The sequence below is a fragment of the Lithobates pipiens genome, unplaced genomic scaffold (genome assembly GCF_037356315.1).
Source record: "Lithobates pipiens isolate NorthernLeopardFrog02 unplaced genomic scaffold, aLitPip1_a1.2 Scaffold_16, whole genome shotgun sequence".
Taxonomy (NCBI): Eukaryota; Metazoa; Chordata; class Amphibia; order Anura; family Ranidae; genus Lithobates; species Lithobates pipiens.
This window is the reverse complement of record NW_027507748.1, coordinates 561,129,362-561,146,224: the sequence shown is the minus strand read 5'-3', so window position 1 is coordinate 561,146,224 and position 16,863 is coordinate 561,129,362. Positions and strand designations below refer to the sequence as shown.

Genomic DNA, 16,863 nt, shown 5'->3' with positions numbered 1-16,863 from the left:
TTTATCTCTTCTCAGATGGTAAAGCTGCCATTCCTCTTGGCAAAAAGCTCCCATTCACACCTGAGACCTTGTTACACTAATGAGTCACATGACACCAGGGAAGGAAAATGGCTAATTGGGCCCAATTTGGACATTTTCAATTAGCGGTGTACTCACTTTTGTTGCCAGTGGTTTAGACATTAATGGCTGTGTGTTGAGTTATTTTGAGGGGACAGCAAATGTACACTGTTATACAAGCTGTACACTCACTTTACATTGTAGAAAAGTGTAATTTCGTCAGTGTTGTCACATGAAAAGATATAAAAAAAATATTTACAAAAATGTGAGGGGTGTACTCACTTTTGTGAGATACTGTATATGTATGTTTCTTTAGGAAAACATCATGTTTAATCCACAGGATATTCCCAAACAGAAGAAAAAGGGCATCTTGCCATCAAACAAAAATAAACTTCTGCTCTACCGAGCCTTAGTGTGTCAGTAGTCTAACCAGTCCTTGGTTTAAAGTAAGTGTCCGTACAAACGCAAATACTTGTATCCTAAATCAGGGGTAAGCAGCCATGCTCGTAGTTACCTCCTCACAGAGACACACACTCTCTCTCTCTCTCTCTGAGATCTAGGATATCTGCTTTAATCAAGACCTGAAAAGAAAACATTAACCTGCAGTCCCCGAACTTGGGAGTCTGCCCCACCTCCATCACACTCCCAGTAAAACCAGCCCCGGAATGGCCTTTACCAATAAAGGGTAAAGAACTATTCTTCTTTATCCTGAAGTCTTTGCTGGTATTACCTTAGACTGCAAATCTAAGAATCTGTGGAGGAACATATATCCCATCAATCACTTCTCTTGTAATGTTAACCTGTTTTACAGGCACCCCACTACAATTATTATGTATACAGGCATACCCCACTTTTAAGTACACAATGGGGTTTATTTACTAAAGCTGGAAAGTGCAAAATCAGGCTCACTTCTGCATAGAAACCAATGAGCTTCCAGGTTTTATAACCAAAGCTTAACTGAACAACTTGGGGTTAGAAGCTCATTGGTTTCTATGCAGAAGTGAGCCTGATTTTGCACTTTCCAGCTTTAGTAAATAAACCCCATTGTGTACTTAAAAGTGGGGTGTGCCTGTATCTGTTTATGTGTGGTTAATATTAGCAAATATTAAATCAGTTACTAGACCATCTTAACATTTAAATGACCTTACATAATTGCGTATATTGTATCATTTATCCGCATCAGAAAATAGAAATCTCGTAACTTTTGGTATGAATTAAGTAAATTTTACAGAAAAGTATCCCAGAAACTGGGATTTATAATGAGATTCAGTGTATAAGGGTATACTTTATGCACACATAGAGGGCACAATTTTGAGTCATTATATAAGTTTTTTGTACACTTTACTTGGGGCTGTATTTGCACCACAGAAGCCTGTAGGCACACAATGTTTGCTGCAATATCTTGTTTTAAGGTCACAGGGTTAAACAGAATTTTCTTGTTTTACTGGTCCTAACTTTGCGTAGAATAAGAAGAAATTTGGTTGATTTACTAAAGGAGTTGAGAATCTTCAATCTGTGTGAGTATCCCCTGCAATTATTTATTTATGTGCAGGTGTCCATAAGTAAATAGGAATTTGCTCTTCACATGATTGGGCAATTAAAGTGAACATTCTTACAAATTATTCCAGAGTATTCTTTTCTCCTGTAGGCTCTGCCTAGTTTTAGCATGTGTGCAGTGCTCTGCCAGATTTAAGTTGCCTTGCTCAAAGGGCTATTCAGAGGGAAAGATAGAACATCTTAAAGGGAATCTTCTGTACTAAAGCATGTCCAGATAGAGCAGCACAGTGTCTTAACGCTTCCACCTGGCAGCACTAGGGTAGTTGGTTCAAAACCTCACCATGGCACTACCTGTCTGGATTTTGCATGTTCTCCCTGTGCCTCCCATACTCCAAAGACATGCTGGTAGGTTAATTGGCTACTGTCTAATTTGGCCTTAGTGCGTGTATGTGCAAATGTAAGTTAGGGACCTTAGATTGTAAGCTCCTTCAAGGTAGGGACTAATGTGAATGTACAATATATATGGAAAGTGCTATGTAAATTGTCAGCACTGTATAAGTGGCTGTAATAAATAAACAGAGCTAGGTAGAAGCTATTGATTGCTAGACATTGCACCTGTGGCTGCTCTCAAAGGGCGAAGAGTCAGAATTGTCCAAAAAGAGAGAGACAGATATATTGCAGCTTGGTAAATAGCCTGTTACTGCTCTTGCAGAGTCAGGGATCTGAAGAGACAATGGGGGTTATTTACTAAAGGAAAATCCACCTTTGCCCTGAAAGTGCACTTGGAAGTAAATTTGCTGTAGATCTGAGGGGGACATGCAAGGAAAATAAAAAACAGCAGTTTAGCTTGCACATGATTGGATGATAAAATCAGCAGAGCTTCCACTCTTTTCAGATCTACCCCTTAGATTTGGAGCGACTGCACTTCCAAGACTGCCCCCTATATCTACCAAAACATCTGAGAAAGGCAAAAAAAATTTACACTAATTTAGGTTTTGGAAACTCTGCAACCTGTGAGATTTGCAGCTATCTTTTTGGGTTATCTGGTTACCTAACCCTTTATCCCAAAAGTTTATTCACCAAAAAAAAATGACAAAAAGACAAGTCACTGGTGCTCAACAGTTTTTTCACACCACCATATGCCAAGAATCCACCCTTATTCACACACGAGCGGATTTTCCATCGGAAAAAACTTGGATGGTTTTTCCGATGGAATTCCACTCAAGCTTGGCTTGCATACACACGGTCACACAAAAGTTTGCTGAACTTTCGAACATCAAGAACGTGGTGACGTACAACACTACGACGAGCCGAGAAAATCAAGTTCAATGCTTCCGAGCATGCGACGAATTGTTTCCGAGCATGCGTAGGAATTTTGCCAAATTTTCATGCAAAATAATTGTACCGCTTTTAGCACCTAAAATCCAAAATAATCGTACCACCAGGGAGATTAAGCTAAAGCTTTAAGCTCTGTTCACTCTTGAAAAGGTGCCTGCACTATTTTGGCATTATTTTGATGTTACTTTGATCCATAGAATGTAGAGTCGGATTAAAAGCGCACCAAAAGTCACCCCACTGAAATCATGCGGCTTTGGAGACACTCTAATGTAAATGGCGCCTAAAAGGATCAGAAAACCTATGCAGTGGGCCCCAAATAGATCTCTATAAGAGGTATATAAACACATTCAATCACATGCCAAAAACCACATAAATTCACTGCAGCTTTTCACCATCAGTCATGGTTACATAAGCCTAATAAACATGGGCCGAATGTTAAGTGACATTGGCCAGTTCAATAAAAAACGGCCAACATATGGCCCATGTGTATGGCAGCTGGTCCGGCTTCTGTGGTATAAGTATGCTGGAAAACCAGTAGCTGACTGGCTCACAGACAATGGCTGACAGTGCTGACTGGAGTGTTCTGGCGGGGGGCCGCCCCCCTGTCAGAATACAATAGCTTAGCAGGGGAGATCGCTGTACTAACATTGGATTGTTAGTACAGCGACTCCAATCTGAGCTGTCAGGTTTTTATTATTCAAAAAAAAACAGGCCAGTGCCTGTGTGGAAATTCTTTCCTTGTAGCCAGTTCTATGTTCTTTATCTTAAACAGCATGATTATGTTTTCTGAGTGTTTGAGTGAATGTAGTCCTTGCTCTCCTGACCTTCGCCTGAATACCATGCACTCCACCCTCTGGACTTTTGTACCAGAAATTTTGTAAAGCCCAGGGTGCAAATTGAAGTCCCTAACTCACTAACTGCTCACTCCTGCATATCCTTTTCAGAAATAAGTGTATATATATATATATATAAGATGTCCACAATTTGATGAATTTTGCATATGATGCACCCGATTGCCTGTGACAGACTGGCTGAGTTCACACTATTGCAAATTGGATGTGGGCTCCCCTCATCCAATTCGCAATAGCAGGAGATTGTGACCGGCTTTCTATGGAGCCGGTTCACATATCTCCGATGCGGCTCCGGTGTGAATTTGCACAGGAGCCCTGTGCGTCTTTTGGTCCATTTCAGGTCTAAATTCAGACCAAAATTCAGGCTGAAATTGCACCTTAAACGGTGAACCAGGACTCACAAGACCCCTGCTGGGAGCCACATCGGCATTAGGTGTGAACCAAGCCTTAGGGCTTTTATTGCTTACATAATAGTTGGCTAATGAACACCTACAGCCATTAGTTACTTCACACAGGTACTAACCTTTGAAGAGGGAGAAAAAGTGTCACAATTCACATACTGCATAAAACATCAGTCAAGTACAGGCATACCCCACTTTTATGTACACAATGGGGTTTATTTACTAAAGCTGTAAAGTACAAAATCAGGCTCACTTCTGCATAGAAACCAATGAGCTTCCAGGTTTTATTACCAAAGCTTAATTGAACAAGCTGGGGTTAGAAGCTCATTGGTTTGCCTGTATGAAAGCTTGAGGTGTTATGTGTTCATATTTGAAAAGCCTCCTTTCTGTGCATGATTTGATCTAAACTATGAATGTAAATCATTTGTCCACTTTAACAGTAAAATCTGCTACTTCCAACGATGGATTAGTTGCTAAACTGGTATTAACTTATTCAACTTTTTTTCAGGCTTCCTGAAATGTTCTCTGGGCTTTGGACACTGGAAGGCCGCAACTGGAGAAGGTCATCAACTGCAACAAAGCCTGCGGTCCTTAAGGTTAGCAGCAGTTACACATTCAGGGTTCCTGATGGGAGTACAGTTTGTCTGACGGAAGGAGATGTTCTGGTATTGCTGAACAAGTTGAATAAAGACTGGTGGCAGGTCAAAAAAATTGGAGATAGTGAAAACACCAAGCCGTTCCAAGTGCCCACCTTTTACATCAATGAGCTGATAGGTCGAAGAAGTTTGGGAACCAGAAACAAAGATAAAGGAAGCATAGGTAATATACTTTTCTCCTATTCTTTGATAGTTTTGTTATACTGATAACTGATATTTTAATTTTCAGCAGATGCTGACAATGGGGGTTATTTACTTAAGGAAAATCCACTTTGGACTGCAAGTGCACTTGGAAGTAAAGTTGCTGTAGATCCGAGGGGGACATGCAAGGAAAATGAAAAACAGCATTTTAGCTTGCACATGATTGGATGATAAAATCAGCAGAGCTTCCCCTTATTTCAGATCTACCCCTTAGATTTTGAGCGACTGCACTTCCAAGTGTACTTGCAGTGCAAAGTGGATTTGCCTTTCGTAAATAACCCCCCATGACTTTTTAGATCTCTCTAGAACTCTAATGAGAAGACCGCTTCCTCTGATTTACTAAGTCTGCTCACTGAAACGTTTTGCATAAATTTTACAAAAAATGTCCAGTTAAAGTAATAGGCTCCATGCACACTGGAGCTTATAAACTGCAGTTTATTGGAGTTTGGGCATTTTTTTTAAAAGCCCATAAACTCCACTCTATGTTAGCCTATGTGTCCATGCACACATGGAAGTTTTTTAGCTTTAATGAACAGTGGAGTTTATGGGCTTTTTTCTGAACGCCAGAAATTCGCGTTCAAAGTGCCGTTTTTCACCGGCAAAAAACGTCAAATACTGATAAACGCTCATAAACGCTCATAAACACGCGTTAATTAGTGTTCGGCATTCTATTTTTTCAATGCATTGTGGGAGTTTGGAATGCACTGTGGGATTTTTGGAGTGTCCTCTGTGTATTTTTATTGAAAACGCCCATAAACGCAAACGCTAATATAGCTCATAAACGCTAGTACAAAACACTGTTAAAAGCACGCTTTTCAGCCAGCGTTTTCTGCCAGCAATCTGGCGTCCAAAAAAAGCTTTTTTGAGCTTCAGTGTGCATGGAGCCATAAAGTTTATTCATTTACTTACTTGGGCATTTCTTGTCAGGAATGTTCCTCACCTTTTTACTCTGACTTAGCCAATCTATTGTACTGCATTGAAGTGTAATGCCCAATTTTTTATAGGGTGGGTAGAGGACCGTAGAACTCCTGTCAGGTGACCATTGTCACCAAGACTGCGAGTAAGAGAACAAACAGTTGTCCTCTGAACAGGAACAGGGGGAAATATTTCAATTGCATTACTTGTTCTAGTGACAACTGCCTAAAAGAGGATTTTGCCTCCTTGAAGAGCTCTTAGCTCACTGTAACATATACAAAGGAAAACACAATAAAGGGGCCCCCAAAGCTGCATAACCCAAAAATATACAAAAAACAGGATTTTAGGTGCTGAAAGCGGTACCATTATTTTGCATGGTTATTTGGCGTTTTATATTGTAGTCCTGTAATTCTTAGGAATAACTGACTTAAATCTGTCCAAACCAGAGTCTAGTAGACATCCCGGGTATGATACAGTTTGAAAAATGAAATCATAAATTATAATATAATAAATAATTATAAATAATACCAAATAATAATATAACAATAATAAAAAATATTCAATAATGTAATCAAATCAAAAACACTGAAATTTGCTCAGTTGCAGAATTGTCACTGTCATTACTTCAGTATTTGATGACGGATCTCCCCACAAATCGCTATCGCTCAATTCTGCGAGTGATTCTAATTTATTATCACTGTTTTATAGCTGGTCTAAAACCATTTTTGATGTAAAGGGACAGTTTTGGTTGCTATGGACAATCTCCAGTTTCCAGGCAGAAAGAACAGTTTTTATATTGTAAAACTGCATGCAGGACACTGGGCAGACCACTAGGGGCAAAGGGGATGTGAAATAATTACATACAGCAATGCAATCAGTAAGATTACATTATACTGTATGTATACTGTGTGTTTCACTTTTTGAATTTGGCACTGTTCTCCACTCACAACTCTTGCAGGGAATGGAGCTCGGCTCCTTGATAGATTGAGCGGAGGGCGGCTCGCTTGTACAGCAGGGGGACATCGCTGGATCCAGGGGACAAGGTAAGTAAGCTCTCCCTGGATTCAGCGATGCAGTCCCGAGTCTGGCTTGGGGTTACCGCTAATGGTACAAAATTTTGCACCCCAAGCCAGACTCAGGAATACCGCCAGGGGGGTTAACAGACAATATTAATTTCAAATGAACAATGATGAATCATCCATATAGGTGGTGCGATACAAAAACAAACATGGAACATCACTCATAGCAAAAAACACTCTATGTACAAGCATGGTTTGACAATTGTATTTGTAACATATGTATCCACATGAAAAACCCAGATGTATTTCGACCCTTGCGATTTCCGGTCTCTTCGGGGTGCCAAATAACAAGTGATATGACACTGAATACTATTTACGTAAAGTAAGAGGATAAAACTAGGGTTATATTACAAAAAGATAATAATGTATAGGTTAAATAGCAATGTTAGAAAATGAAAATAGATCAGTGTAACATAAGAACAAAGATTAGTCAGTCAAAAGTGTTCCAAACGCTGCACTCCATCAGTCCTGTATTAGTATATGACAGCATTACCAGGGAACACCTCAGGGTCTTCTGGGAGCTGTGGGGTTTTAAAGTGTCTACATGATTTGTCCATTGTCTGCAGGTGTTGGGCCCCACCCCATCCACCCTCCCAAAGGTCTGCAGCACCAAAATGGCGTCGTCCGCGTGGTCCCCTCGGCATTCCAGAAGGCATGAGCCCTGGCCCATGCCACCGCCTCTGACGCAAAAGCGCAATGTCGCTGACAGTCCGGTGGAGATCACGGGATGCCGCTGGCACAGGGAAGCTCCCCACAGTGGCCCAAAAGGAGGACTCAACTGTAGGGAAACAAACATTGGGTAGAATCGCAGATAGCATCTGCATCTCCACACCACGCTGGGAAGCGGGGCGGAAAAGAGGCACCCACCCAGTGCTGTGGGGCTGAACACAGCTGCCTGCACCGGGAGGATGGACAAAATAAAACACTGCAATGCATGCAAAGTGATAAACAAAATAAAATGATTTACAAATAATCATATATTATATATAGGTGTATTGTTGATCGAAAGAGCCAAGGATATATACAGTGCCATCAATTAAATGAAAAAAGTGTGGGGGGGTAGGTAGCTTTTTGCACCCCAAGAAAAAGGATATACTCCTATGCTCAAACAGGGATTCCACCTGTTTGAGCCAAATGCAGGTGCCTTTCATTATAGGCTATTAACGCTTTGTATATGTCCCTTTATTGTCACCTCAAGGGTGACTGGAGGAAAATACCTGCATTTTAATTTTTCAAAAAATTGGCGATATGCCTTGGCTCATATCAGGGCTCACATGCATTGGAGGGGGAAGAACGGTGTTTAGCCACCCAATTAGTATATATAGAAAGGAAAACACAAAAAAAGAGCCCCCAAAGCTGCAAAACCCAAAAGTATACAAAAAACAGGAAGTTTCCCCAGGGGTTTTTTAGCAGCAGAGAATTTGTATAAAAATGGTTGATGTAAAAAAATCATTTATTTAACAGACAATATTAATTTCAAATGAACAATGATGAATCATCCATATAGGTGGTGAAACACAAAAAACAAACATGGAACATCACTCATAGAAAAAATCACTCTATGTACAAGCATGGTTTGCCAATTGTATTTGTAACATATGTATCCACATGAAAAACCCCGATGCATTTAGAATCTTGCGATTTCCAATCTCTTCAGTGGGATTTATATTCTAGGAAAATGTCAAAATAGCTAATTAAAGACTTTGGACAATATAAAAATTGTATAGGTGTAGAATTTCAAATTGAGCAAAATTATATCTCCATACACATAGAGGTATAGTTACCAATGAGTGGATGAAGACATGAGGATGTATCACACAACCAGCATTGCAAGATTGTAGTTGATCCCATTGCTGCTGCACATCCCCCCGCGTCCTCCGGGTGGGTGCATAGTCCACCGAGCTTGCAGTGGGCCACGTTCTGGGACCTAGAGAGGAGGATGGGGAGTAAAACACCTGCAGATGGACATGCAAAGACTTTTTGTGAGTCGTCATTAGATAATGTTGGGGGAGTGTATAGAAGTGCTTAGCAGCTGTAGGCTGGTTGTTACTTGGTCATTGATGGATTCATATTATAGAAAAATTAAGTTATACATAACATAGCATCGTTTATTCGGTAGTTAGATATGGTTATAAGAGGGATTAGCTAGCAGTGAAAAAAAGTTCAATGCTATCCAATGACGACTCACAAAAAGTCTTTGCATGCATCCTCCTCTCTGGTTCGATCACGGCATTCACGTCCGTCTCCGAGGGGTTGTTTGGGACTTTAAATGAAGCATGTGACACATAGCTGGTAGCGCAAATGCATGATAGCACATTTATTCTTTCATGAATAACACATTGCAATATAAAATAATATTATTGTGTGCTAGCTTATAATCTATATCATAAAATATATTAAAATCATTACTGATTGCAGAAAGTTCATAATAATCTAAGCTGTAAACGCATGATTATAATGCATCTAAAAAAGCTTATTCTGAAATGTGACTGTTTAGCAGGAATATTAGTAATTTATTTCAGGCACTGTCAATTTACGCAAAGCTTTACACATACAATGACTTGAAAAAGTATTCATACCCCTTTACATTTTCCACATTTTGTCACAACCAAAAATGTAAATGTATTTTAATGGAATTTTATGTGATAGACCAACACAAAGTGGCACATAATTGTGGAGTGGAATCAAAATGATAAATGGTTTTCAAATTTTTATACAAATAAATATGTGAAAAGTATGGTGTGCATTTGTATTCAGCCCCCTCTGAGTCAATACATTGTAGGACCACCTTTCACTGCAATTACAGCTGCAAGTCTTTTTGGGGATGTCTCTACCAGCTTTGCACAACTAGAGAGTGACATTTTTGCCCATTCTTCTTTGCAAAATAGCTCAAGCTCTGTCAGATTGGATGGAGAGCGTCTGTGAACAGCAGTTTTCAAGTCTAGCCACAGATTATTAATTGGATTTAGGTCTGGACTTTGACTGGGACATTCTAACACATGAATATGCTTTGATATAAACCACTCCATTGTAGCTCTGGCTGTATGTTTGGGGTCATTGTCCTGCTGGAAAGTGAACCTCTGCCCCAGACTCAAGTCTTTTGCACACTTTTAACAGGTTTTCTTCTAAGATTGCCCTATATTTGGCTCCATCCATCTTCCCATTAACTCAGAACAGCTTCCCTGTCCCTGGTGAGGAAAAGCACCCCCACAACATGATGCTGCCAGTACCATGTTTCACGGTGGGGATGGTGTGTTAATGATGTGCAGTGTTAGCTTTCCGCCACACATAGTGTTTTGCTTGTAGGCCAAAAAGTTAAATTTTGGTCTCATCCGACCAGAGCACCTTTTTCCACATGTTTGCTGTGTCCCTCAAATGGCTTCTTGCAAACTGCAAACTGGACTTCTTAACCCACAATCATACATAGACATACTAGGGCCAATTTAGAAAAGAGCCAATTAACCTACCAGCATGTCTTTTGAGCATGGGAGGAAACCCACGCAGACACAGGGAGAACATGCAAATTCCAGGAAGGTAGTGTTATGGATGGGATTCAAACCAATGACCCCAATTCTGCTAGACGGAAGTGCTAACTACTTAGCCTCTGTAATTGATCTTTTCTCTTTCCTCCTTGGACTTCAATAAAGCTGGCCATACATCAGTAGACTTTTGAACGAACGTTGGTGTGAATATTCTTATAAAAGTTCTTTGTACATTCAGTAAATAGACAACAGTTGTTCGAAAGTACTTAAATATTTAGTTTGCTTCTAACATTTGATTTTAAAATGAATGTAATCATCTGAACAAAAACCACATACGCTATAAAAAATTTGTTAGAGAAAAGTTTTCCATCCTTCTTCAAAATGTTCTCATCACTGTGGTTGAAAATTAACTTGGATTTGACCCTACTTATGTTTAGAAAATCGCAGGAACGCTCCTAAATTAAAATATAAAAAAAATTATACTACAGTAGACACTCCGATAATTTCTAATTTGGGAAATTCTTAGGCAATTTCCATTCCCATTCCATTCCCATTCTAGTACATGATTTAGAAGTATGCCTCTAGTATGATAATATTATATAGAGAGGGGTACCGTCATCCTTAAACAGTAATCTGGGGCTGCCCCAAACATACCCCTGGCACAAAATGGAAGATGGACTATCTCGGTTCCCAAGGATTTCACAATGATTAGTATAAAAAAAATAACAATTTATTGATACAAAAACATTTTAAAAATCACAGTACACATTTCAAGAGATGAAAATAAAATAAAATAATTACAGCAGTGCATTATCACTGATAGAATAGAGTGTCCCCAGTGGTTGATGGGGATGCCGGTGTTCTGCCTAATACAGTCCGCCCATCAAATGCTGTCCGCTCCGTACTGCGCATGCGCAGTACGGAGCAGCCGAAGCTTCGGAAAAACTCCGAAGTTGAACGGCGCCTGCGCCGTGAGTGGAGGAGGTAGCCCCACTATCCAAGCGGACATAGGGTTAAGAATTTTAGATGGCCCCTCGCGGGCGAGCTTCGCTCGCCACGCTTCGGGCTTGGCCTCGCTTCGCTCGGCTCTTTTTTATTCTAACTCTATGTCCACTTGGATAGTGGGGATAGAACCTGGACTCACGGCGCAGGCGCCGTTCGTCCTCGGCAATTTTCGGAATCTGTGTTCCTGTGTACTGCGCATGCGCAGTACGCAGAGGACAGCATCTGATGGGGGACACTATTTTACAAGACACCGGATATAGTAGATCTTGACATAAAATCCTCTACCTGTTTCATGGTTAAGTACACTTCCTCAGGATGAGTCAGTCATTATTAGGTACAAAATAATAGATATAATATAAGTCTTATATCAAATCAGCCGTAACAGAAAATGTTCATAAAGAAAAAGGGGAGGAAAAACAATAAACAATGATAAACATGTACATTGGGGATTTTAGGTCCTTGAATTGCTTACCCTAAGTAGCCAACCATTGATTTAAGCAGCACAACAGGGGCACCCGTAGGTAGTCCCCCCCACGGCAGACACAGGGGACACTCACAAGTGCATAATATCTAAGGGTTATACAAAGTAAAGGAAGTAACCTTCTATGATAGATCAACAACTGGCTAGGGGGGGAGGGAGGAAGAAAAGGGGAAGGAAAAAAGGAAAACAGAAGGGGGGGGGGGGGAGGGAGGAAAAGCCAGAGAGGGAAAGGAAAAGGAGGGAGAGGGAAGGATAAGGAATGAGGGAGGAAGGGAAAGAAGGGTGGGGAGGAACAGGTGGAGGGGGAAGAAAGAAGGGAAAGAAGGGTGGGGAGGAACAGGTGGAGAGGGGAGAAAGAAAGGAAAAAAGAGAGGGCATAAAAGGGAAGGAAAATAGGTAGTTGATCTTCTAGATTGTAAGCTCTAATGAGCAGGGCCCTTTGATCCCTCCTGTATTGATTTGTATTGTAAGTGTACTGTCTGCCCTCATGTTGTAAAGTGCTGCGCAAACTGTTGGCTCTATATAAATTCTGTATAATAATAGTGAATACTATCTATGTATTATAATAAACCAACCTAATATGCTTGAAAATCCAGTATAGCAACCCAGGGGGTTAAAGGTTAGAGGCTAATTAGAGGCAATTCTAGTATACTCATGCCATTAATCTTCTGGGTCTGCAAAATCACTCAATCTACTGCAATGCCTCAAAATAGTTACGTTTGCACTAGTAGATTTTTTTTTCCAATTGTGAGATTATCACCTTTGTAGCCATATTCCAAGTAGGCTTTAGCTAGAAACTGAAGGAATAACTAAGCATGCAGTAGGCATTTACTGTAGGTGCTATTGTAAACCAATCCCTAGAGGGAGCCCCAGGATGTTCTTTAGCCATAAACACAAGGGAATTGTTTTATGTTCATGATATTTGCTAGTCTATGCAGCACCAGCTTCAGCAAGCATTTACAAAGCATTTTTAGATTTTTCTGTACAAAGAGAAATTATAGTTTCCATTTAAACACACTATGCTTTGGTTAGTCTACTAGAGCAACAGTTGAGCAATGCAGCAGCACAGAAAATAAAAATGACAATTGCGATTTGGGCACAGGGCTAGCAATGACCAAATAACTGTGAGATATTATCGCTTGCATTAATACTGATGTGAAAAAAAATATGAAAAATCAACAAACAATTATATTCTATTCATGAGGAATTTTCTTTTTCAGGTAGCAAATTGTTTCACAGATCCCAGGATAACCTGTTGGTTTCCTGTTTTGCACCTTCTCTAATGGAGGAACATTATTACGTTAAACAGTATTGTGAAGGTTCTCCACAAAAGGATGCTGAGAAGACATTTCAATCCAACTCTTTAACAAGGACTCATAAGAAGTCTGCCAGCTTCTCTCTCAGTTCTTCATGGCATGGACAGTTCCCCAAAAGTGAAAAGCAGCCATCATCATTCCAAAAATGTGTTTCTGAAAAGGTGAGATAATAATACTTTACTTTTTACTGGCTTTCACCGGAAGTTTTAAGATATATGGATATATGTTGCCAAGAGGTTTCCCAATGTTTTACATTTGCTAGAGAAATAGGAGGTGAAGGGGATATCTTCCAATCAGGACACTAGTTCCAGTGGCAAATTTACAAAAGGGTATTTTTCCTCACTTTGGAGAAATTTTATTAGACATTTTGTTAAGCTTCTTTGATAGGATGTATAAGGTAATATATGCATTTCTGATTAACCATTCCCTCCTCAATCCAAACACAAAAAAGGGAAGTATAGTATTGCTCTTATTCTAAACTAAAGCTGACCATAGATAGATTGAAATTTATCCGGTTCAGCTGGGACTGGCCAAATTGAAATCCATGTGTTAGATGGGTAGATAACTACATTGTTTATTTAACCACTTCCCACCCGGCCAATATATATAAATGACCGAGTGAGTGCTCTCTCCTGAGTGAACATTCAGGAACGTCCCTCAGAAGGAGGGGGATTGCACGAGGCGTGCCCGCGCAGCGGCGCAATCCCGATGCGCTTGTGTCACCTGGACACGGCGCATCTCCGATTGTCAGGAGGGCTCTGTGATTGGCCCTCCTGATCACATGACAGCCATGTCCAATCACAGCCGTCATGTGATGTAACACAGAGTGGGTTGCTAGGCAATCGGCTCTCCTCTCACACAGAAGTTGTCGGTGAAGAGAAGAGAGCAGATCGCTGCAGCCGGCTGGTGATCATTGAGTATGTGCTGTTTTTTTACAGCTTTTTACTCACTGATCACCAACCTAGTGTAAACACAAATGTCACCACACAGTGTAAACACACATGTCCCCAAAACCTATGTCCCCAAATAATAAAAACAAATGTCCCCCACATATGTCCCACTAAAATCATATGTCCCAATGATTATCTGCACACATATGTCTGTGATCACCTGCGCACATCTGTACATGATCATTTGCGTACATATGTCTGTGATCACACAAACCAATTATTATACACTTAACAACATTTTTTTTACCAAAAACATGTAGCAGAATACATTTTGGCTTAAATTTATGACAAAATTCGATTCTGTTGGATTTCTTTTAAAATAGAAAGAAGAAAATATTGTTTTTTTTCCAAATTTCCGCTCTGTTTTCACTTATATCACAAAAAATAAAAAACTGAGCCGTGAATAAATACCACCAAAAGAAAGCTCTATTTGTGCGAACAAAATGATAAAAATGTAATTTGGGTAGAGTGTAGTATGACAGCGCAATTGTCATTAAAAGTGCGAGAGTGCTGAAAGCTGAAAAATGGTCTGGGAAGGAAGGGGGCGAAAGTGCCCAGTATTGAAGTGGTTAAAAATGTAAACGTACCCCTCTGGAATAAACATAAAGACATTCAACTGTGGGTTCAACTGGAACAAGACCAACTGCGTTGCCCGATACAAGATGTTCTGTGGTTGCCACACTCATCACACTTCAGACCCTTTCCTGGAATGATCGACTTCTCTCAAGAGCCCCCAAGCTCCCTATCTACTCCCTGATCCTTGGCCATCTATCTTATTCCCCAGGCACAAAGACAGAGGATTTCCGTCTCTGATACAGGCAAGTACGTTTAGGATCCAGCATTTTCCTAATCCAACCGGATGAAAGTCAGTGCTGGAGATGTACTGTAGGCCAGTGGCAAGAGAAAGTGCCCAACAGGACCTGAGCGCAACTGCTACCAAATTTGTATGTACTGTAGACATCTTGATTCCTCCCCCATGGATCATGCCCTGTCTCCTTCCTATCAATTTCTTAATTGGCTGCCTACTGATTATGTTCCTCCATTTCTTCTTAAATGGGAAAGAGATCTTGAAAACTCGTTTTGGCCTGAACAACATTCTCCATTTTGCCTGTAAATTGTCTATCGCCAATAAGATTCAGGAACTGGACTATGAAATCATAATTATGTGGTACTGGGTGCCTACGATCCTTCATAGGTGCTATCTGCAGGGCTTTTCAGCCCGGTGGATAGGAAAATTGTACATTTCTGCACATCTTTTGATCTATCCCTCTCTTAGAAGTTTTTGGAATATGTTGCAAGTTCATATTAAAATAACTTATGGATGTTGACCTTGACAACAACCCCCACAACACTCCTGCTGCATCTGTATCACCTTTCTAGGAAGCAGTATAAACACTCTCAGTTGATACACCTAATTATTGCAGGAAGAGTGTGCATTCCACTTAACTGGAAACCAAATTCGCCCCCACTTTGGCTATGTGGTGCTCAGAAATTCAGCACTTACTGTATATACCATGGAAAACCCTGTTGCCACACGTAATCATAAAAGTGAGATATTTCAAAAGACATGGGTTTATTGGGTAGATTTTACTAATTCCCAAAATTAAGGAAGCACCTTTGATGTAACCTAATCTGCCCTTGTATCCTAGACTACAGCCTAACACCCTTACCCAGGGGTGTGGCAATGGGTAGTGTGGATGCATGCCATACCCCACCCCCCTCCTCTAGCTTCACCTTACCCAGCTCCCCCCCCCCCCCAGTATACTTTCTTCCCTGGCTCTTTTAATTCCTTCCTGCCTTTGTCTTACACCCTTATTATATCTTTTTTTTCTTTATGCCCTGTATTTTTTTTTTCTTTATGGGTATAGCACAGTTAGATGGAGTATCGGGTTTACATACTCAGTTTTATGATAGTAGGTCACTGATGAGCTTCACTGGGGGTCACTGATGAGCTGCACTGGGGGTCACTGATGAGCTGCACTGGGGGCCACTGATGAGCTCCACTGGGGGCCACTGATGAGCTCCAATGGGGGCCACTGATGAGCTCCAATGGGGGCCACTGATGAGCTGCACTGGGGGCCATTGATGAGCTGCACTGGGTGCCACTGACGAGCTGCACTGGGGCCATTGATGAGCTGCACTGGGGGCCACTGATTGTTGTTAGAACGATTTCAAAGCTGCAGCTGTATTTCTAATACTGAATTACAGCAGAGTACAGTATGTATAATATATAGTTATGGGATCTGTCTACAGTTCAGTAATGATTACATAAGTTATGTAAGGGCAATATGATTATCTCCTGTTGTGGCTGGAGGGGAGAGAACAGACATGCTTTACATTTTTAAGGGTCTGTAACCGTGTGTTATGTATGACTTGCTGGCTGCAGAGTGAGGGGTGTGATTTATGTTGAAGTGGGCTTGTTCACATTTACATGTACAAGCCTAGTGTTCCCTCCCACATTCATTATAATTTGTAAAGCATGAAGGGAAATGTAGCTTACAGTGTATGTAGTGTATGTAGTGTATGAATGTAGATTACAGTGTAAAGAGAGGAGAGAGGATACGATACAATCCCTGTTCTAAGAGATCCTCTCTGCCAGAAAAGATTATATATTTTTTTGAATTGGAAAGCTGA

General features: G+C 40.6%; 1 protein-coding gene across 5 annotated transcripts in view; it reads left to right on the top strand.

The window, feature by feature from the left end:
• ARHGAP9 (Rho GTPase activating protein 9) overlaps positions 1-16,863 on the top strand; it is a 171,478-nt gene that overhangs the window by 7,924 nt on the left and 146,691 nt on the right. For all 5 annotated transcript variants that reach the window (XM_077483598.1, XM_077483595.1, XM_077483597.1 and 2 more), the window contains exons 2-3: positions 4,653-4,963; positions 13,184-13,440. In XM_077483598.1, coding sequence (XP_077339724.1) covers positions 4,663-4,963; positions 13,184-13,440 — 558 coding nt within the window. In that variant the 5' untranslated portion in view covers positions 4,653-4,662. The remainder of the gene's footprint in view (positions 1-4,652; positions 4,964-13,183; positions 13,441-16,863) is intronic.